This window comes from Carassius gibelio, chromosome B6 (genome assembly GCF_023724105.1).
Source record: "Carassius gibelio isolate Cgi1373 ecotype wild population from Czech Republic chromosome B6, carGib1.2-hapl.c, whole genome shotgun sequence".
Classification (NCBI taxonomy): Eukaryota; Metazoa; Chordata; class Actinopteri; order Cypriniformes; family Cyprinidae; genus Carassius; species Carassius gibelio.
Window position 1 is genome coordinate 20,993,531 of NC_068401.1, and position 23,702 is coordinate 21,017,232.

General features: G+C 36.7%; 1 protein-coding gene across 1 annotated transcript; it reads left to right on the top strand.

Annotated features, from left to right (window-relative positions):
* Positions 1 to 353: 353 nt before the first annotated feature.
* LOC127959839 (nodal modulator 1) lies at positions 354 to 23,281 on the top strand. Its single transcript, XM_052559228.1, has 31 exons — positions 354 to 544; positions 997 to 1,086; positions 2,259 to 2,304; positions 2,462 to 2,562; positions 2,656 to 2,762; positions 3,135 to 3,207; positions 3,400 to 3,552; positions 3,713 to 3,850; positions 4,746 to 4,835; positions 5,059 to 5,164; positions 5,316 to 5,466; positions 5,589 to 5,766; positions 5,856 to 5,997; positions 6,085 to 6,216; positions 9,958 to 10,094; positions 10,210 to 10,297; positions 10,381 to 10,444; positions 10,600 to 10,695; positions 10,813 to 11,013; positions 11,146 to 11,228; positions 14,985 to 15,144; positions 15,369 to 15,495; positions 15,605 to 15,718; positions 15,987 to 16,114; positions 20,691 to 20,832; positions 20,953 to 21,036; positions 21,132 to 21,242; positions 21,334 to 21,435; positions 21,562 to 21,681; positions 22,201 to 22,293; positions 22,387 to 23,281. The coding sequence occupies exons 1-31, from the start codon at positions 407 to 409 to the stop codon at positions 22,516 to 22,518; spliced, it is 3,627 nt and encodes a 1,208-aa protein (XP_052415188.1). The 5' UTR covers positions 354 to 406; the 3' UTR covers positions 22,519 to 23,281.
* Positions 23,282 to 23,702: the final 421 nt, after the last annotated feature.

A 23,702-nucleotide genomic window follows, 5' to 3' on the forward strand; every position in this document is an offset into this window, starting at 1 on the left:
TACCTTTTTTCAGCTCGCATGGTGGTTTGTATCTATCAACCCAACACCCAATTGCACCTCCTGCTGTTAATGTTTGTAACAGCACGTAGAGATTTTGGATCGGCTCTCTGCTGCTTTCTTGCAACTGCAAGGACCTTTGTTTGAGAAATACCATTCCATTCAATATAAAAAACAATTATGCTTCAAACAAAGCTCTAAAAATCTTTGTAATGTTTAATTAACCTGATTCACAGGTTTTCGAGTTCCTCTCCTCAAACAGCCAATGAACACAATGAATATAGACACTCGTCGAGACTGACCAATAGGAATGAAGTAAGAAGAAAAAAAGCGTCACCATTAAAATGATTGGCTGAAGTCATCTAAACCATGTGCAGTGTACGTTAGTAGGCTTCACCAGCGCTGAACGATGAGTGGAATTAAGGAATTAACGATTCTTATTCTATCTTTCTTGTGTGTGACATTTGTGAATGGTACTGATGACATTTTGGTAGGCTGCGGGGGCTTTGTGAAGTCAGATGTGGAAATTAATTACTCCGTTATCGAGGTAAGTCATGAGAGTTCTGGTTAAAAAATGAGTAGCTGGCTAGCTAGCTAGCGCAGGCAGTTCCGGAAACCGGAACTGAATTGATGCTCTGATATATACTACATCTGCTGTCCTAAACAGTTATGCGTGTAGGTTGTAAATCGCATAATCCGGTGATCCGTCTGTCGTGAATGTAGCAGGTAGCAGGTTGCATGACAGCTACCTACCCAACTGTCAAGCATTGTCAGCAAAACACATGATTTGTCCAAGCATGCTAATTGTTATTATCGCAGATCTGCCTTCGATCATTAGCATTGCCTCACTCAAAGTAATCACTGACATAGCTGAACGAATTGCCTTCAGTTAGACAAGCAATGCATGTAGTTCGTACTGGTTTTACGTGTTTCATTTGGGGTCTGAGTCTAAAATGGGTTTATGATGACCAACGTTTACTATGCGTGTGTCCTTTACAGATCAAGCTGTACACTAAGCAGGGCTCTCTGAAATATCAGACTGACTGTACACCAATCAATGGTTACTTCATGATCCCTCTCTATGACAAGGTACAGTACTGTAACTCAGGAGTGAATGAGCTGTCAGACATCCAAGGTCATCTTAGAATGTATTGTGTAATTTGTTCTGAATCATAAGGAAGTGTCTTTTTTTTAAAGTGTGGTAAGGCTACAATATATAGAGGACAGTTATATACTTCACAATTTTAAGCCATGAAATAATTACGCATCCAACATGAATGTTTCCTGTTCTTTTTGGGTACAGAGCTAAGTAAAAAATGACCTTCTGTAACAAGTATAAGTACATTAATGGAAATCAAATTGAGCAGAAAAGGCTTAATTTACAATGTACTTGTGTAAAATGTCTAGACCATCCATATAAGCAAATTGAGGAGAGTTAAGCTTGCATTCTGCTTTCTATTTTTACTGTTTTTACGCTTTACTAATAGCGTATCATACCATTTCTACTTGTACACTGCCATATGACCTTTTTTTTTTCATATGACTTATTTATAATTGTTTCAAATTTAATCTTAAAACGTAGTCCTTATGAGCAAAGGCTAGACTCTGATTGCAATAATTCGAATTGGCAAAATATGTTTGTCCTAACTATCCAAGGGTACTTTTCTAAACAATGCACAAATTGAATGCTATAAAAACAAATATGAATGTTTTTAGCTGTTTTGTGTAGTTTTTTATCTTCATAAACGTTTTGGATTCTTGTATTTAAAAGCAACTTGTAATGCAAATCACAACCCTTACTTCCTTTGTGATATATGATGAAGTTTGATATATTCTACAGCTCTAATCTGCAAAATGTAGAAGATTTCCCAGGAGAGTTTAAACTAATCATTTATTGGCATAGTACCGGTACTCGCAAATTGCTGCAAGCTTTCTCTGGTGTTGTAAATTGGGGCAAAATTCATCTTTGACATGCCCGTCTATTTTAAACTTGAACAAGAGTTAAGTGGGCTGAGGGACAGCCTAACAGACTCTTGCAATGCTGTATTATATCCTTGCACCAGCAGCTTCACCTTAATTCACTCTATCAGAGAGACCGTTTCCAGCCTCAGTCATTTAGATGAGTGTCACAAATGTCATATACGATATATATATGACCCATTAAAAATTATAGTCATTTTAGCGAGTCATGCTTTTTGTTAATATTTAGCCTGGTGGTTTTTGTGTATGTTTGTGTTAATAGGGATTACAATCTTTTACAGGGTGATTTTGTTATAAAGATAGAACCACCATCAGGATGGAGCTTTGGTAAGGAATGATTTCACATATCAAGCAGTGGTTATATCATGTATAATTCAATTTCAGAGTTCTTTATACTCTAATCTGCTCTTGTATCAATCCACGGTTATCTAATGACTAAATTTTTCACCTGTCATGTATTGTGTTATACGTTATCTGTATGCAGAGCCAACAACTGTGGACCTACATGTAGATGGAATTACAGACATCTGCACTAAAGAACAAGACATCAACTTCATTTTTACCGGGTTTTCAGTCCTGGGAACTGTAGGTTGAAATTTTTCACATCTGACATTGTAATACAGTTTTTATTATGTAAGATAAAACAAAAAAACCTGCTCATTTTCTTTCCTCGTTTAGGTCCTGAGTAAAGGGCATTTGTTAGGGCCTGCAGGGATTGAAGTAAGTTTGAGAAAAGCAGGAGAAGATGATGTCCTTCAAAGTGTCCTCACACAAGCTGGAGGCCAGTGAGTATTGTCTATTGGTCAACCTAGAATTTGAGCTTGCAAAATTTCTTTGGACACTGACTGCAGCATAATGCTTATAAACTATAAATTCAGATTGAATGGCATTATTCCACTGGGCTACTGGTTATGATAAATATTTTTTTGAATAATATATGTATTATAATTTTCAGCTATTCCTGAAATTAAACTTGATTTAACCTAAATTAAAATTTCTGTGAATTAAAATAATTATTCAATTAAACAATAAGAACACAAGCAACAATATCCAACCCTAATTTGGTCTATCACTTTAAAATAATATTCATTGTCCATAAATACCATTAACAATTAAACATAAAAATAATTTTACCCTGTTTGTGTTGTTTTTCACAGCTACACTTTCCTCAAGGTGCTTCCAGGAAGTTATGACATCACCGCCACTCATGCCTCATGGACCCTTGAGCAGGTATATAGTACAAACTTTCTTATTGACAAAACACATTTCTCAATGACGAATGTGTCAACACCTGAAGAAAGATTTTCATGCCACTGCAGTTTTGCTAATTCACATATAACATTTATGTCAAAGCATCCAAGTTAAATGTAGATGCAGTTTTGTTCTGAGGAAACTTGGTTCACTATTTTTGTTCCTTCGCAGAGCTCAACCACTGTGGTTGTGTCAAATGAAAATGCCCCCGCCGCAGCTCCTCTTGTGGTAAAGGGATATGATGTCTCTGGAGAGGTGCAGAGTGATGGTGAACCCATGAAAGGAGTCAGCTTCCTCCTTTACTCTGCCAGTGTAACACAGGAGGTAAAAGGTTTTATTAGATTCACAGCCCAACTACAAAAAGATGATACACACAAAACTTTAAATGAATCCCATTGCGTAATTTGATAATGTTCTCTAATGTGCACAGATTCATCATCTGTTATCCAGTAGACTTTAAACAATTGTATTAATATTTCTTCAGGATATCAGTGGCTGCAGTGTGGCTCCTGTGGATGGAGCTTTAGTCGGCGACCCTTCCCTTGTCTATGTGTGTAGTTCCCAGTCTCGTGAGGATGGCACTTTCTCATTCCCCTGCCTTCCCAGTGGTGAATATACGGTGGTAAGAATTTACTTTCACCAACCTTTATATTATTTGATTATCCATGTTTATATAATATAATATAATACAATATACAGAGAGAGAGAGAATTTCACAAATAAATAAAATCTGGTTTCTTATTGTCAGAAGAACTTATTTTTGGTTCAAATCATGAGAGGAAAAGAATAACAAGCTGACTCTGCACTCTGACTCTACAGACAAAGACAGCAGTGTCATTTCTTTTCATCTTAGAAATATTTTATTTTCTAAATAATGCAAAGAAACTGATATGTTCATGCTTTTAATTTTTTCTCCCCTAGACTATTGAAATCTGACTTGATTAAATATATATATCCATAAACCTCAGATGATACAAAATTCTACAGAATACTCATCTCCAGAAAGGGAGATGCCATTATGTAATTTTCATGGTTTGGCTCTTCAGTTAAGGATTGATTTTAATTTTTAAAGTTCTTTTACTGATTTTTAAAGCATCAAATGACTTGGCACATTCATAGTTTTTGACTGCATATCAAAATATTTTCCAAATTATGCTCCGTTTCAACTTAAGACCTTTTAATGCTACTCTTTTTAGCACACTGCAGTATAATCCATACAGTCAGGTGCAGCTTTAGGCCCCATGAAATCCTAGATGGAATTATACTTGGATTACATCTTTGTGTGGATCATATGGCCCGTCATGCATAAACATTTCTACTGGATTATTGCACTTAATGGCTAATATCTGGTGGTAAATATAAATGTTTTTGGAGACAAATCAGATATGCCTGTAAGACTTCTGATAAGTATTTCATTACTTTCTGGATCTACTTTCAAATGAAATTTCATCCATCTCATGCAGCCTTATTTATGTAAAGATAAAGCACAGATGTCAGTCTTTTTTCTTGAATTGTAGGTCCCATATTACAGAGGAGAGAGAATCACTTTTGACGTTGCTCCTTCTCGAATGGATTTCAAAGTAGAACACAGCAGTTTAACGTTGGAGGTGAGTTTCTCAATTCTTTGACTCGTTCTCACAGATTTGGAAAGATGACTTGACACCTAAATTGACAATCAGGGTTGGACAGTATTAGAATTTACATGAAGTGTGCAAATGGACATTAAATCCTTGTTAGGAAAAATAAATAAGTAAATAATGTACAAAACAGTAGGTCTTGCTCCGTGGCCTAACCTGGTTTCTAGCGTGCTTCTCCTGTTTTGTCTTTCAGCCGATATTCCGTGTCATGGGATTCTCTGTGATGGGAAGAGTTCTGAATGGCCCCGATGGAAAGGGTGTTGCAGATGCCGTAGTAACGCTTAACAACCAAATTAAAGGTAACTGTGATGATACACTTAAGTGAAATTTACATAATTAGGCATATTAGGGTATATCCAAAGTACTGCACAATTCATGGTTAATTAATAAATTTATGCTAAATTAACACATTGCATTCATATCTTGCCGCCTCTTTTATCTCTTTCACAGTGGAAACTAAAGAAGATGGTTCATTCCGATTGGAGAATATGACTACAGGCACTTACACCATCAACACTCACAAGGAGCTGATGTTTTTCGAGCCGGTCACTGTGAAGATTGCCCCCAGCACTCCTCAGCTGCCAGACATCATCACTGCAGGGTGAGTATGCAGGCAAGAATTGTCCTCAGAAAGCTGTTTTTTTAGAAGATAAACAGAGACGAGGTGTCTCGTCTAGCTTTAGGAGGTTCTATTTAATGTCTCTGCTCCACTGTCATTTTCAGGTTTAGCGTGTGTGGTCACATCTCAGTCATCCGTCTCCCTGAGACTGTTAAACAGCTTGGGCACTACAGAGTTACGCTCTCGACTCTGAAACAGGATGAGGGCTTTTTCCGCTCTGTTGAAAGTGACAGCCATGGAGCGTTCTGCTTTCAAGTTAAACCAGGATACTACAGCATACAGGTAATGAGAATATATGTTGTGACTTGACTTTAAACTTTGAATTGTGAATTGCACAGCAAATTAATTTAGATGCCTTGTGTGCTGTACAGGTGATCCTCCCTGAAAGTGATGTGAAGGCTGGACTTGCTCTTCAGCCATACTCTCTCGATATCTCACTTGTGGATCAGCCTATCACTGACCTTCTCTTCACTCAGTTCATAGCATCTGTTTCTGGCTCTGTGTCTTGTCTTGGTGAGCTGGCTTTTCATGTCCACTGTCAGATTCAATTAGATAAATGTGCTTTCTGTCTTTGCCTCAATGATTGAATTGTCCCATCAGTGGCATGTGGAGATCTGACAGTCACTCTTCAGCCTGTGAGCAGACAAGGAGAGAGGCAAAACCTCCAGTTGTCTGGCAGCAGTGAAACTCTCAGCTTCACTTTCAATAATGTGTTACCCGGAAAGTACAAAGGTAGGCACTGTTTTTACATGATGTGTTCTTTATTTTATTTTATTTTTTAATGAGCAATGAAAATAATTATTTAACTTTTGAATGATAGTGTTTTTTGTCAGTGGTATTTTTTTTTTCAAGAACGGTGTATTTTTATTCTGCAAGGATAAATTAATTTGATTAAAAAAAAATGTGGCATTAAATAATTTTGCATTATTTTAGAAAATGAAATTTTACTAAAAATATTTTAAATAATCCTGTTAAAATTTACTACGTATTCACCAAAGAATCCTGCAAAAAAGTGTCAAGGTTTCCACAAAAATATTAAAGGGATAGTTCACCCAAAAATCAACATTTGATGTTTATCTGCCTACCCCCAGGGCATCCAAGATGTAGGTGACTTTGTTTCTTCAGTAGAACACAAAAAGAGATTTTTAGGTCAAACTGTTGCAGTCTAAAGAAAAAAAAACATACACGGACTCATGTGGATCATGTGACACACTAAAGACTGAAACACATTTTTCAAAACATTATCATCTGGAAACCTTTGAACAGTAGTAAAAATAGTCAGCATTTGTTTTGGGGTTTTGTTGTAGGGCTGCAACAAAAGATTATTTTTATAATCAATTAATCTAACGATTATGTGGTCAATTAATCAACTAATCATAGATTATTTTGCTGATTAATCAGTATAAATTAATTGATTATTCAGCTTTTGCAATTAGTTAAAGTATTTATATGTTTATATATATTTATTACTTCAGCTTTTGAAAGTCATGTGTAATTAGTCCCGAGCTAGATCAAGCTTTGATCTCTGCAAACTATACCTTTAATAAAAGTCTATACCTTTAATAACACTTACTCTGGTTTTTCATGTTTAATAATACTGTAAAGCTGCTTGATTTAAGGCTATCTATAGTACTAAAGTACTACATAAATAAACGTGACGTGACTGGACTCTACTGGAGTACTGAACTACAGAGCTTGTGCAAACATCCACATCTTTTTAATCGATGCATTTTAAACTGCTCCCTTCTCACCACTGTCTTTTTTTTATGTGTTTATTTTGTTATTGGGAGAAAAACGAGCAGCAAATATTAACAATCATCCATCACGCAGATCAGCACCCTCGGAATCGGGTGCGTTTGCTCTGAAGCGCTGTCTTCTCCTGAACTTCATCGGGAGAGCTGAATTACAGTCTCACGCTACAGCGCCACACTGGTCAAACCGTGTTATTGCAGATCAGCGTTTCCAAACTTTTTTTCCTGCGCACCCCCTTCTATGTCCCAACCGGGTTGGTGCACCCCCGATCCCCACTTAAAAAAACTCAACAAAGCTTTCTTTTATCGCCATATAAAGAGTCAAATAACCAGAACACGTATGACAATAAAAACATCAACAAAGTTTCAATATAATGCAACACGGCTACGCACAATGTTATATGACATTTGGGTAGGTACTAAACAACTAGACATTATGCAATTAATCCAAAAAAAAATAATATATAATAATAATAATAATACAGGGCTTAAAGTATTAAAGTAAAAAAATGGAGCGCAAGTTTATGAACCGTGGGGATGCTGTCCTAGACTTCCAGCAATAGATAAAAGACTCAAAAATAAATGCCGCTTTTTGGCAGTTGGTGCAAGAAACCGAGAGCCCTGGGCTTGTTTCTGCATTATTTGTTCAAGGAAGCTTCTGTATGCCGGCAGCGGTAAGAAAGTGCTTGCTCGCTATGATTTATGTTGCGTTCCAGGCAACCCGTAACAAATGTTTTTCCAACCTTAAACCCGGGAAAGTGCACTGGAACGGCAGTCAAATCCGTGACTTCCCATCCGTGAACTCGTACTAGATCGATGTACTCTGGGTTTTGACGTCACAGCACGCGAAACAACAGTGACAGCCCCTATGAATGCAGTGTTTATGCAAGTGGTACATGTTGAAAATTACATTTTAGGACACTGTAACACGTTGCAATAAAATTAATAATCTAGCTAAATTTCCTTGCGCACAGAAAGTTTGGCGTGACTTGCCTGGAATGGTACAAAGTCGTTGGTTTGAAAATAGTGATGAGCTCAAAAACCTGGCAGGAACGCAGCACCAAACTCCAGTCATAGAGCCGCTGCCCGTGCACTCAAACTAACCACGACGTTCTCCCGCTCCCGCCGCAAAATCCCGCAGGTAAACGTATAGCATTTGTTCTTTTTTTTTAATGCATTGCATACACTGTTGAATATAAATTTAAAAAGAAACGGAAAATAAACAAATGTTTAGTTTTATTTGCGTTTAATTAAAAGTATGAACATGAACAAAGAACAATTAGAACATAGAAATACAGGAAAAAAGTAAGAAATGTAAAAAAATATATATATACCTATAATAATTATGCTATATAGCCTAATAAATTATATAAAAATAATAAACCTGGATTTATTTCATGTTCAAAGGAAAAGTAGCTAATGGGGCCTGCGCAATTCCTTCAAACATTTAACAAAAATATCCTTATTCCTCAATAACAAAATAGACCAATTTTAAATATTTAGCTAAATAAATAAATAAAAATAAACTGAATTTACAAAAAAAAAAAAAAAACTGTACGACTACTTGTGCCCATGCAGGAATATCATGTCGTTGACTGTTGAGAGCTTCAGTTGAATCCGTCTCTGCTCCAGTATGCGACCGCAAATAATGAAAGCCCTCCGCTAGCTGGAATGCAAAGTACATGGCGTGTTTGCTTAATCTTGGAAATTCGTCTTTTCCACCACTGGAGGACATCATCCGGTCTGCGTGCTTCTAATCCATCAAATTTCTAATCCATCAAAATATATGCTATTTTGGAATCGAATTACACGTAGCTGTCTATGGTATCATCCGCATCCTCCCATTCCGCAAAGTCTATTTTATTTTATTTTATTTTATTATAAATAAAGGTCTATTTGTTTCTAGTTATTTTATTTTGTTAGATATTTCCACTTTGAGGGAGTCCCGCAAATAATTTTATTTTCCCGCAACCCGCACACATCTTGCCGCCCGCATCCGCATTCACCCATCAATTATTGTCCCGCGCCGCAATCGGTGGCGCTGGGTCCCGCGGGGGTGCAAGTCTCTAGCCGGCAGCAACTATTAGCTGACACACCGTTGTCTATGACTGACCATGTCTGCGATTAAAAAATATGTTTGTGCACATTTATACCAAAACATGATTTGTCATTCAGAATTTCGCAGCCACTGGTCACCCAGTGTATAAAACTGGCAGAAGACAAAAAAAAAAGCGTTAACTAGGCTGATGGTTTCAAATCAACATGCGAGTTATCCCAGAAAAAAAAGTGGTAATAGCCTGGATTTCACTTCTAATCTTCAGTTTAGCAGTTCAGTTCTTTAGCACTTTGAGCACTTAATTATTTAAGCACTTGAAGCACTTGTTATTGTTTAGAAGATAACACTTTATTTGAAATCGTACTTTTAAATAAATGGTGCCAAACATAATTATTGAAGAGATTCAGGTCTATCTCAGTCTATTTACCATTTTACCCCCCCCCCCCCCCCCCCAAAAAAAGTTCAGGATCAGGATTTTTTCCGCTTTAACCCCTGATAATATAGGTTTTCATCCTATTAATATGATTTGTTTGTTATAATTTTGGAATTTTATTGAATTGCTATATATGATTTTTTTTTTAGCTAAATTGTGCAGGATTTCAGTAGTGTAGACATTATTCACGTAAAACTATGTTTAAGAAAATTAACAACCTTTGGTTGTCACAGTGTCTATCAACCAAGAGGAGTGGTGCTGGAAGCACAAGTCAGTGGAGATCGATGTACTTGACTCACACGTAGAGGGAGTGGAGTTCAGACAAACCGGATACTTGCTGCGCTGTTCACTGTCCCATGCCATTACCCTGGTGAGGACTGAAAACATTCAATATTTAAAGATGAGTGATCACATAGTTGCCAGAATCAGCTGTTACAATACTAAAATGGTAATTCTGAAGATGCATTATTTGTCCATAATTTTAGGAATTTTTCCAAGATGGCAGCTCACCAGAGAATGTTGGTATTTACAATTTGTCCAAAGGAGTCAATCGCTTCTGTCTGTCCAAGCCAGGTGAGCCCAGCTTTTCCTTCAGTTTTGTACGTTCATTACATTCATAAAGCTTAAAGTTCGTAATAAATGTCTTTTAATCGAAGGTGTTTATAAAGTGACTCCACGTTCCTGTCACCAGTTTGAACAAGATTACTACACCTACAACACGTATGTGACTGCCTGTGTCAAGCATTATATTAAAATCAAAGTAGCTGCTCCAGCTTTCTCCCTTTTGCTCCTTTGCTTTTCTAGTATGTGCTTGTTGTGTAACATTATTAAATGAAGTCTAATCCACATTGTTGTTTTTCATCCTTGTTCCTCAGGTCTGCCCCAAGCATCTTAACCCTAACTGCTGTGAGACACCACATGACCGGACTCATCACCACTGATAAGATGCTGGATGTCACTGTCACCATCAAGTGAGTGAGGGAATTGTTATTATGTGTATCTAAAAGAGTGTAAAGTCTGTCTTGTTTGTTTGAGTTCTGACTATTGCTTTTAATGTACCTGGTGGTATTTTTATTTCATTTTGATAGATCTTCCATTGAGAGTGAGCCTGCTTTGGTTCTGGGGCCCCTGCGCTCAAACGAGGAGCAGCGATGGGAGCTGCAGCTTCTGCAAATAGCTGCCCGTAAGAAGGAGAGGGAAGAAAGAGGAGACGAGAACAGCCACCCAGTGGAAGAGAAACCAGATGAACTCCATGAGCCTTTCCATTATGAATTCTCCTACTGGGCACGGTATGATTTTGGACAATCTGTGTTAAAAGTATTGTGAAATCATTTGCAAAGAACATATAATCACATTGTATTCTCCTACCAGTTACAAATTTCATTCTTAATTTTATATCTTGGTTCTGTTGGCTGTTTTAGGGCTGGGGAGAAGATCACAGTCACACCTTCATCCAAAGAATTCCTGTTTTACCCTCCTGAAGTAGAGGCTACAATCACTGGAGGTCAGATTTGTTAGAGTGCAATCTTTTTAAAGCTTTTTTTAATTTCATAATAATAGATGCATATTGTGTCTAGGACATTTCACAACAATTATGGAACAAATTGCAAACAGCTAACCAACAACAAACCCTAACCCTGTTCACACAAAGAATTAAATTAATACTTGTAAAGCTACATAAAACATTTTGCACTATCGTCTCTATCGCAGTTGCATGCTCACTAAAATAGAATTACTCGTAATGTGATAGCATTTTGGTCTTATTTTATTAAATGTAAAAAAAAAAATGCTATTCTGATGAATATCACTCAGAAATCGCTCTTGTAGAGATATGAAGCAAATGAATACTTGATGGATTTAATCTTTTGAGTGTGCAACAACACAAAGCCACAAACATTTTACTTGTTTTAGGATACATTTAGAACTAAACTTTGTAGGTACAGTGGGGAAAATATTTATTTGATCCCCTGCTGATTTTGTAAGTTTGCCCACTACAAAAGAATTAAGGGTCTGTATTTTTTATGGTAGGTTTATTTTAAGATATAAAGGCAAAATACCAACCAAAAAATCCATATATATATATATATATATATATACACACACACACACGTGTAAAAACATGACTTGATACTTTGAGCAGAAACCCTTGTTGTCAAGCAAGACATTTTTTGTAGTTAGTCACCAGGATGGTACACGTCTCAGGATGGATTTTGGTCCACTCCTCTTTACAGATCCTCTCTAAATCCTTAACCCTCTGGAGTCGAAGGGTATTTTTGGGGCCTGGAGAAGTTTTGCCATGCCCTGACATTCATGTTTTTTTTTTCAGTTTCTTATACACCTCTAAATGGCTAAAGTCTAATCTCATTGTAATCAGCACAAACTGGGCTATTATAATATGTGAGCAAGCGTGTATGTACATGATTGTGTTTTTGAGAGAAAAAAATGTTATGCGTGGTTAGTGAAAAACTAAAAATGTTGAGGCCATAAAACACATACAGAACATTGGTTCCCGGGACTTTTGGGAACTGGAACCTGTAGCCTAGAATTTTTCTTTCTAAATTATGTGAAAACCATCTTGTTTACTCACTTACAGAAAACAATATATTGATTTAAATTTTCTAAGAAACGTTTTGTTGGTAAAAGTCATATGTGAGTAGGCGTCAACTATCATGAATATCATTGTGATTTACACCTGAGAAGACAAAGGCCCGCATAATAAGCTGCATAATGAGCCTTTCAGTCAGCCTCTCAGTCAGCTGCGTCACTGAGAGGGAGGAGTTACAAGATAGAATGTGAAGACAAAATAAATCTATACAATTTAATGTTTGTAGTTTATATAGAATATATTTAATTATCCTACAACATAATTTAATATCCACTTGGGAGTGCAGTTTATCAGGAACAATTAAAGCCGACTTTCAAACTGAATTTTTTGCAACATTACTCCAGGTAACAATCCTTCAGAAATCCTTTTAACAATCTTATTTTCTATAAAAATATGTGTTGTTGTTGTTGTTATTATTATTAATGTTGAAAATAGCTGACAAATATTTTTTTCAGGTTTTTTAAGGGCGGGGGGGGGGGGGGGGGGTAAATTGAAAGAACAGCATTGTTTGTTACATTTTTTACAGTTACATTTATTTGTTATTTATATTATTTACATCAAGCTTTTAATTATGTCTTATTCCTCTCATCACGAAGCAAACGGTAAAATAAAAAAACTTGAACAGTCTTGCTGCGTTGTCTTCTGTCGTGTGGGTGTATTCATGCCGCGCTCTTCAGTGAAACATTAGAATCTGAATAGAGCGTTCAGCGCGGCGGCATGGTCGCATTAGAAGATAATGAATGGAGACATGAAAAACGGACATCGCATTGTTTTCATATGGATTACTTTAACACAGAATATTTGTTTGAATGGAGACATGAAAAACGGACATCGCGTTGTTTTCTTATGGATTACTTTAACACTAATTTATATTAGTTTTAAAGGGGGGGGGGTGAAATGCTATTTCATGCATACTGAGTTTTTAACACTGTTAAAAAGTTGGATTCCCATGCTAACCATGGACAAAGTTTCAAAAATTAAGTTGTACATTTGAAGGAGTATTTTTGTTCCCAAAATACTCCTTCCGGTTTGTCACAAGTTTCGGAAAGTTTTTTTCGAGTATGGCTCTGTGTGACGTAGATGGAGCGGAATTTCCTTATATGGGTCTTAAGGGCACTTCTGCCGGAAGAGCGCGCGCTCCCGTATAGCAGAGCACTGAGAGCACAACAGACTTCGCAGGCTGAGCACAGACATTTTACTGATCAGAGCGAGAGTGTCGCGAAATGTCACAAAAGGAGTGTGTTTTTGGTTGCCAGGGCAAGACAACCCTGCACAGATTACCAAAAAACAGCATTAAGGGACCAGTGGATGGAGTTTATTTTTACAGAGCATCAACGGAGTTGTGCAAGTGTTTTTGTTTGTTCCCTGCATTTCGAAGATGCTTGTTTTACAAACAAGGCCCAGTTTGACGCCGGATTTGCGTATCGTTTATTTCTTAAGGAAGATGCAATCCCAACGAAAAAGGGTCACGATCGTGTGTTGGAACCGCAGGCGGTGAGTAAAACTGCTTCAAATATCTCTGCCTCCTTGTTAGTGCGTCCCCTCCCATGCCGGAGACCCGGGTTCGAGCCCTGCTCGGAGTGAGTCGTTGCTGCTGCTGCTCTCGTTCAGTTTCAGCCTCTGGATCTGATTCTGGATCATAAATAAACGGCTGAATCTGACTGTAAGCCATGGTTTGTTTTGGATGATGGTTTTTCCCTCACGATAATGTCACAGCTTCCAAAAGCTCTCAACGCAAAAGCCTACTCGCGCTCGTGATTCTTTAGCTCCGCCCACACGTCACGCCTCCAGCCGGTCGTGTTTTTCCGTGAAAAATCGGTACAGACTATCTTTCTCTTATGAATATAATAAAACTAAGGACTTTTCGGAGTTATGAAGGATGCAGTACTACTCTATAGGTACTCAAGATTAACAGGATATTGAGTGAAAAGGAGCATTTCACCCCCCCTTTAAAGTAATCCATATGAAAACAACGCGATGTCCGTTTTTATTTGTTTTCTGCAGCACATGTTTAGTTTACAAGTAGACATGTCAAGCTTTCTATAGATATCTCTCTCATGTCTCTTCTTGGAGTATTCACTGAGTTACAGTTCATTTTAATGATGCGTCTAAATGAAGATCAGAGCTGACAAAGGCTGCAGACAGCACACCTTGTTTGTTATGTCTATTTTATAAGTGCACAAAGTTTTGTTGTTATTATGTCTGTATACAAAAAAAGTAGACCCTTTACAGATTTGATTGATGTATTGCTCTTATCTCTACAATCAAAACTGAAAGTGTAATTTTTTTTTTTTTGGTTTGTTATTCTTTCTATACACTTTAAAATAAACCTACCATAAACATTACAGAGCCTTCATTTCTTTGTAAATGGACAATCAAAATCAGCAGGGGATCAAATGAATATTTTCCCCACTGTAGGTGGCCCTCCAGAACAGAACTTGACATGCCTGATTTAGACTCAGGCAAAGTATCCACCATGTTTTTACTATAATAGCAGTTGCTGCCATTTGTAACTTGAATGTGCCAGACTTCTGATAATTTTTAACTATACAAAATGGCTCATTATGCTGCTTGAAATGTGTCACTAATATCAGTTTCAGTTTTACCCCAGTTTATATTTGAAACTGATCTACAGTGATTGATTTGTTTTAACAGAGAACTGCCCAGGTCAAATGGTTGAGATTGTGGGACGGGCAGGACTGTTCCTCAAAGGGCAGGTGTCACCTACACTGGAGGGTGTGGAAATCTCGATTAAGGAGAGAGGAGCTACAACCCCTCTCATTACAGTTCTTACGGATGAAGCTGGAACCTACAGGTATCTCACTTATTCACAAACATACTGCTTTCATTTATTTAATACCTCTCTTAACTGTATTTAATAATGCATATTAGCTTAAAAGCATGGTTTATAAATATGCCAACATGAATGACTGTTGGTCTGTTAGAAATAAACTGCCATCATTATGGCTGAAATCTTAAATGTACTCTAGCATTTTAAATGCATAAAATGAATATTCCTTTTTTTCCCTTTAAAACCAGTGTTGGACCCCTAGATAGTGACTCTCTGTATGAAATCAGTGCCAGTAAAGAGGGCTTCGTCCTGACTGCAGAGGAGGGAAACACAGGAGACTTCAAGGCGTCTGCCCTGGCAGGCGTAACTTTTGAGGTCAATGTCACATTAATGTCTTCTCATCATCGAGTTGAACTATCACAGTTAATTTATGTATTTGCATTTTTATGAATCAAATGCTTAATTTTTTTTTCTTGCCCCTCAGATAAAGGCAGAGGATGGTGTTCCTCTCTCTGGGGTTCTGCTGTCTCTTAGTGGGGCCAGCTTCCGCTCAAACATGCTCACTCAGAACACTGGTCTCCTCACCTTCAACAACTTGGTACTGTCTTCTCAGCCCCTTAGTTATTATGCTCATCTTTTTGATATGTTAAACACTTTTGTTTTATTGTACAATCTATCTCATGTGGTTGACTTAGTTCTGTGTTCGACACAACATATTTATTTTTTGAAAATGGATTAATATTTTTTGGCCATAAAGTTGAAAACAACACTGACTGACATGTTGATTGCATGTTCAAAAAATAGAATGGTCATTTTATCTGAACTATCTTTTATAAATGTTTTATCTATAAATAATTCCATTTCAGAGTCCTGGTCAGTATTATTTCAAGCCCATGATGAAGGAGTTCCGCTTTGAGCCTTCATCACAAATGATCACAGTAGAAGAAGGACAGGTCCTCCATATTCCCATCACTGGTTTCAAAACAGCTTACAGGTCAGCAACACACAGCATGCTAGAATATGCTCTGCCAGTTGAAATGCTTAGTATAAACATTAGGTAATATATGCATACAGTATGTACAAAAGCTGAATTTAATGCATAAAAATACAGTAAAACAGTAATGTTTTTTTCTAATTCTTTAAACAAAATATTTTAAATGCTAATTCTTATTCAAAAAATAAAATTAAAATGCAATACATTTTTATTTATTGCTGTGATGGCAGAGCTGAATTTTACTGTAGTCTTCAATGTCAAACAGTTCTTCAGGAATCGTTTTGATACGTTAATTTGGTGCTCAAGTAACATTTATTCTTTACAACAGGGTTTTAGTGGCACATTGAAAAAAAAACTAATAATAAAATCAAAGATTATGAGATTAAAGTCGTAATACTTCGACAACAAAGTCATAGTTTTTCTAGGATTTAGGCCTTTATTGCGCATGTAAATGTCCCGGATTGAGAGCACTGGGAGAAATTGCAGGCCACCGGGATTGATTTGAATATTGTTGCATCCGAGCGACCACATTATCTTACTGTCTCTGCTTTCATATCAGTTGTTTTGCGTAACTGAGGTTCCATTGTGTTTTACAACAATGTGTTTTTCAAGCTTTTTAATGATAAGATTGCTGTATTTGTGAAACAATTCATTACATTAAACTGTTTTCTTTGTGAAAATTCCAAATAGGCTATGTGAAAATGTATTCTCGTAATATATCGACTTTATTCTCGAAAAATATTTTGGCTTTATTATCGTAGTATTTTGACTTTACTCATAGTAGGCCTATTATGACTTTATTCTCGTAATATTACGACTTTATTCTTGTAATATTTCGACTTTATTCTCACAATAGGCCTATTACGACTTTATTCTCGAAACATTTAGACTTTATTCTCGTAGTGTTATGACTTTATTCTCATAGTATTATGACTTTATTCTTGTAATATTTCGACTTTATTGTCATAATAGGCCTATTATGACTATTCTCGAAACATTTAAACTTTATTCTCGTAGTATTATGACTTTATTCTCGTAGTATTATGACTTTATTCTCGTAGTAGGCCTATTACGATTTTATCCTCGAAACATGTCAACTTTATTCTCGTAGTATTACGACTTTATCCTCAAAACATGTCGACTTTATTCTCGTAGTATTATGAATTTATTCTCATAGTAGGCCTATTACGATTTTATCCTCGAAACATGTCAACTTTATTCTCGTAGTATTACGACTTTATTCTCGTAGTAGGCCTATTACGACTTTATCCTCGAAACATTCTGACTTTATTCTCATAGTATTTCGACTTTATTCTTGTAATATTTCGACTTTATTCTCTATAGGCCTATAACGACTTTATTCTCGAAACATTTAGACTTTATTCTCATTGTATTATGACTTTATTCTCGTAGTATTATGACTTTATTCTCGTAGTATTTTCACTTTATTCTTGTAGTATTTCGACTTTATTCTCATAATAGGCCTATTATGACTTTATTCTCTAAACATTTAGACTTTATTCTCGTAGTAGACCTATTACACCTTTATCCTCGAAACATGTCAACTTTATTCTTGTAGTAGGCCTATTACGACTTTATTCTCGTAGTATTACGACTTTATTCTCGTAGTAGGCCTATTACGACTTTATCCTCTAAACATTCAGACTTTATCCTCATAGTATTTCGACTTTATTCTTGTAATATTTCGACTTTATTCTCGCAATAGGCCTATAACGACTTTATTCTCGAAACATTTAGACTTTTCTTGTAGTATTACAACTTTATTCTCGTAGTAGGCCTATTACGACTTCATCCTCGAAAAATTTCGACTTTATTCTCGTAGTAGGCCTGTTACGACTTTATTCTCATAGTAGGCCTATTATGACTTTATTCTCATAGTATTATGACTTTATTCTCGTAGTAGGCCTATTACGACTTTATCCTCAAACATTTCGACTTTATTCTCGTAGTATTATGACTTTATTCTCGTAGTAGGCCTATTACGACTTTATCCTTGAAACATTTCGACTTTATTCTCATAGTAGGCCTATTATGACTTTATTCTCGTAGTATTATGACTTTATTCTCGTAGTAGGCCTATTTCAACTTTATCCTCGAAATATTTTGACTTTATTCTCGTAATATTACGACTTTATTCTCGTAATAGGCCTATTACGACTTTATTCTCGTAGTATTGCGACTTTATTCTCGTAGTATTACGAATTTATTCTCATAATAGGCCTATTGCGACTTTATTCTCGAAACATTTAGACTTTATTCTAGGGCTGTGTGATCGAAATCGTCATAAAATCACGATTTGAGCGTGCACGGTTTCTAAATCACTTTATACCACAATTTTCCACAGCCCCGACCTCTCGATCCAACAGAGCAGACTGGGTTTTTCCGAGCCCATGTTAACGGATCATTATGTTCACACTGCATGCGGTAAAATATGTGAACAGTAAAGGTTAGAAATAGAAAGGTGAGACGCGTTTTAAGTGCCTGCACTCTCTCTGGGTGAGAGAGGCATGTATCTGAGCGCGCACACCTGGTTTTATGCAAGAGCAAAGGAAATCCATGTGCGAGTGGAAAGATTCGTGCTCGCGAATTATATTAATGTTCTTTCGTACTACTAATGCGCTCCCTCTGCTGGTTCTGCCCTGCATACACATACTGTATACACACTGCAGATGGAGTACGTGTGAACCTGGTGCAACACAAAGATTTCAACACCTGAAGCACCGCTACAATGAGCTCTATGCCCAATGCATGGCAAAAGTTTTTTTTTTTTTTTTTTTTTTTTTTTTGCCATGTCTAGACATTTTGTCACACATTTTGTTACTTAGAGATTATTTTGACTTATGTCTGTTCTAGAGACATGTTACAACTTTTTGATTAAAGGGGGGGTGAAATGCTCGTTTTCACTCAATATCCTGTTAATCTTGAGTACCTATAGAGTAGTACTGCATCCTTCATAACTCCAAAAAGTCTTTAGTTTTATTATATTCATAAGAGAAAGATAGTCTGTACCGATTTTTCCCGGAAAAACACGAGCGCCTAGAGGCGTGACGTGTGGGCGGAGCCTAAGTATCACGAGCGCGAGTAGGATTTTTTTTGTTGAGCGAGTCTGGAAGCTGTGACACAGATCCAGAGGCTGAAATTTAACAAGAGCAGCATCAGCAAAGGCTTCTCTATGTGGTATGTACTGAAACTGTATATATTTGCTTAGCGGTTTTGGAAAATGACTAAGTTCCACTTTGTCGTCTTTTTTTTTTTTTTTTTTAAGCTGTACATGTGGAAAGTGCAGTTTGATAACAACATCGCATGTTGTTTACTTGATGTGCTTACGCGCTGATAGCTAAGTTAACAACACAGAGATATTTGAAGCAGTTTTACTCGTGCAGTTTAATGATAACATCGCATGTTGTTTACTTGATGTGCTTACACGCCGATAGCTAAGTTAACAACACAGAGATATTTGAAGCCGTTTTACTCACCGCCTGCGGTTCCAACACACGATCGTGACCCTTTTTCGTTGGGATTGCATTATCCTTAAGAAATAAATGATGTGCAAATCCAGCGTCAACCTGGGCCTTGTTTGTAAAACAAGCATCTTCGAAATGCAGGGGAACAAACACAAACACTTGCACAACTCCGTTGATGCTCTGTAAAAATAAACTCCATCCACTGGTCCCTTAATGCTGTTTCTCTTTTGGTAATCTGTGCAGGGTTGTCTTGCCCTGGCAACCAAAAACACACTTCTTTTGTGACATTTCGCGACGTTCTCGCTCTGATCAGCGAATGCCTGTTGTGCTCTCAGTGCTCTGCTATACGGGAGCGTGCGCTCTTCCGGCAGACGCGCCCTTAGCACCCATATAAGGAAATTCCGCTCCATCTAACATCACACAGAGCCATACTCGAAAAAAACTTTCCGAAACTTGTGACAAACCGGAAGGAGTATTTTTGGAACAGAAATACTCCTTCAAACGTACAACTTAATTTTTGAAACTTTGTCCATGTTTAGCATGGGAATCCAACTCTTTAACAGTGTAAAAAAACTCAGTATGCATGAAATAGCATTTCACCCCCCCTTTAAGCTTTAATTGGGTTTCTTTTGGAAATACATTTCAAATTCATACTCTGAATGCATTTATGACTGTAAAGCATGTATGTGTGTTTCAAAATCGTGATTATAATTGCAAAATGTATCAAAGAAAGCATGATAGGTTTTTTTTTTTTTTTTTGCCCATATCGCACAGCCCTACTTTATTCTCGTAATATTTTGAATTTATACTCGAAATATTACAACTTTAATCTCGTAATCTTTTTTTCGTGGCACTATAACGCTGTTGTAATTCTTTTTATTGTTAAAATATTTATTGTTGCTGCTGCTTGGTATTTTTGTAGAAAACATGATTCAATTAAAAAATTCATTTGAAATATACAGATACAATTTTTGAAGAATTGAATAAAATGTAAAAAAGAAAAAGATTTGTGTACGTATTGAACTTTTTACAAAACATGCCCTGTCAATTGTGGTGTAAATATTCTATTTGTGCATTTCAACATGTATTAGCTGCTATGGAACAGTGCAGTCAATAGGAGGCGATGCGGAGCAGGGTGTCGCTGTGGAGGCAGTGGGGCAGCGAGAGTGCAGCATGTACAATGAGGACACGGTTACTGACGAAGAGGGCCGGTTTAGACTCAGAGGCTTGCGGGTAAGACTATTGGAGAAAACGGTCCAGACAAACCGCATGACTGACAAAAATTCACAAGAATTACAAGTACATAGTTTATGATTCTAAACAAATCTTGCCTTTCCTTCATGTCAATGTCAGCCTGGATGTAACTACAATATTCAGCTGAGAGGAGAAGGAAATGATCACATTGAGAGAGCATTACCGCCACACAAAACCATTGAGGTGATCATTGAAGTTTAATTGCCTTTTTTTTTTTTTTTTTTTTACACACTTTATTTGATGTTTCCATTCATGTGTTTATTCTTGGATGGTTTTAGGTGGGCAGCACTGATATTGAAGGAATAAACATAATAGCCTTCAGACAGATCAGTCAGTTTGATCTGAGTGGCAATGTCATCACTTCCGCTGAGCATCTTCCCACTCTCTGGGTAGGTGCAGTCATTTAGATTCAACCATTTCAAAATGGTTTCTCTTATTTGATCAAATCTTGAAGCCATTGTTGTTCCTCCTTCTCTAAAGGTAAAGCTCTATAAGAGTGACAACCCTGACAATCCCTTCCAAAGTGTGTCTCTTGGCCAATCCCTGTTCTTCCACTTTGCCCCTTTGCCACGTGACGGAGAGGTACTTTTATTCCTAAAAGACTCCTATTTTTATTAGGTTTTACAATATTCGTATTAATCTGTCCATACTTTGATTTTTAAGTTGAGACATTTTAATTATTATTTTCATTTTATTGTCTTCTTGCAGAGCTATGTGTTGATGCTAGGCACATCACTCTCTCGCTCCCAGTATGACTACAAACTCCCACAAGTCTCGTTCACATCTTCTGGTTACCACAAGCATGTAACACTAACCTTTAATCCTAAGGTAAAAACCTTGTCACACAAAACATTGATGGTCAATGGTCAAATTTGTGCATTAAAAGATCATTCTTCTGCTTTTAGCTTATTTAGTGTAAAAAATTATCTAAATTCTGTATTCAGAATTCTGTCCATAGTGTGAATTTTTAATTAAATGTTATGATATTCTCAAGTAATCACACGTATTTATATAGCACGTCCTACAATACAGATTGTGACAGCATGTGTGCTGTGTTAATGTTGAAGAATTTGTCGATTTAACAGCTGTAAGCATATCAGACAACCCCAAAGACAGTGGTGTCATTATTCAGTCGGTTCAGTGTTGATTCATCAATTATTAAACAAGTTCAATTCCGCTCTAAAGCAGCTCTACAGAAAGCAACTGTATCATTATTTAGTTCAAAACTTGTGTCGGTATTGTCAGTGCAGTTGGATACATTAAAAATATTTTACAGATTATGACTTATTGTCTTTTAAAGCCCAAGCTCTTAGGTTCATTTGTGTGAATTTGTTTGGCTTTCCACAGAGGAAAATACCAGATCAAGATGTTTCCCAGGGATCTTTCATCGCCCTTCCTATCACCTTACTGCTGTTGCTTGCTGTCTATAATCACGAGCGGGTACCGGTTTCTTTTTCTTTCAGAATCGTAAAAAAAAAAAAAAAACTTGCCATTCTTGATATTTCTTAGATAATGATATTATGTCGTTCCCAGGTGATCCCAGTTCTTCTGCAGCTGGTCAGTCAGATCCAGGGTGTTCGAGGTCTCGCTCAGGCAAGCGGGGATGGACTCTCCATGGATGAAGCCAAACGCCAATCAAAAAGGCCAAAGACGAGACGTACATGAGACCTTAGTATGTCCTAATATGAAGGCCAAGCCAGTCACTGCGTTCAGATCTCACAAGCGTTCAGTGTCAGACAGCACGTCAAAAAAAATCCTATCATGAAAAACAACCTCACGTGGGGTCATCAAAGACTTTTGGACACATTTATTCTTGCTGATTCTCAGATGACCTAAGGTTCTGTTACTATGGTGTCCTGGTCACACAGATCCCTATATTTTACAGTCCTTAGGATGTGAATGTGACTCGGAGATTGTGCGTTTATGTTTGTGAGAGACTGCTCAGGGAGGATGGCTGATATAAGAGACTTCAAAAGTGTGTGTGTGTGTGTTTTTTGTTTTTAGCATTATAAGGAGTAATAACCTAAGTAATTTGTCATGATTCCAGTAGTAGCCTGAATGACTAGATTTGATTGAACCACTCCTATTTAAATAAAAGTTATCAGTTCAGTTTATCAATTTATTAGAATTTGTAGAATTAAGTTGTAATTTGCAAACCTAAACACCCTTACATTTTAAAATCTAGAGTTTAATAAACATTTGACCCACTAAATTATTTGTATATGATTTGTGTGTCCCTTATTTGTTTAAATGCCATAAAACAACTAAAAGCTTACAAAAATAAATTTTTCATTTTCTTAAAGGTAAATGACTTGCTGCTACCATTTGATGGGATCAGTACATGTTCATTCCACTGCATTCATGTGATCATCATTTGATAATATGTATGGTTATGGGGAAGGGGGATAATAAAGTGTTTTGGAAATTATTCTTCATTGTGTTTTGCACATTTGTTGTTTAGATTCCCCTACCTGGAGCAAGAAGTCTCCTGTCATCTGATGCATCTGATGTTGCTATATAAAGCACATGACATCATTTTTTTTAAAGTATTATTTTTTAATGCATCATTGTGAAATGCTAGATCAGTTATTGTACAAATGTATGCATTCTGACAATACTTTTGCATTATGGGGCAGGCAGACATAAAAAAAATCACAATAAAAGAGATGCATATGAATTGTGCAATGTAATTATAAAAAATTGTTTTATTTGTTTTTGTTAGGAATAGACTATGTATTTAGGTTGAGTTATTCTACTCAATTGGCCTGAAATTCATATGGAGAATCAGAATTAATAGGACCACGTTTTATCCTGAATAGATGTTATGTATGTAAAAGTTATATGTAACA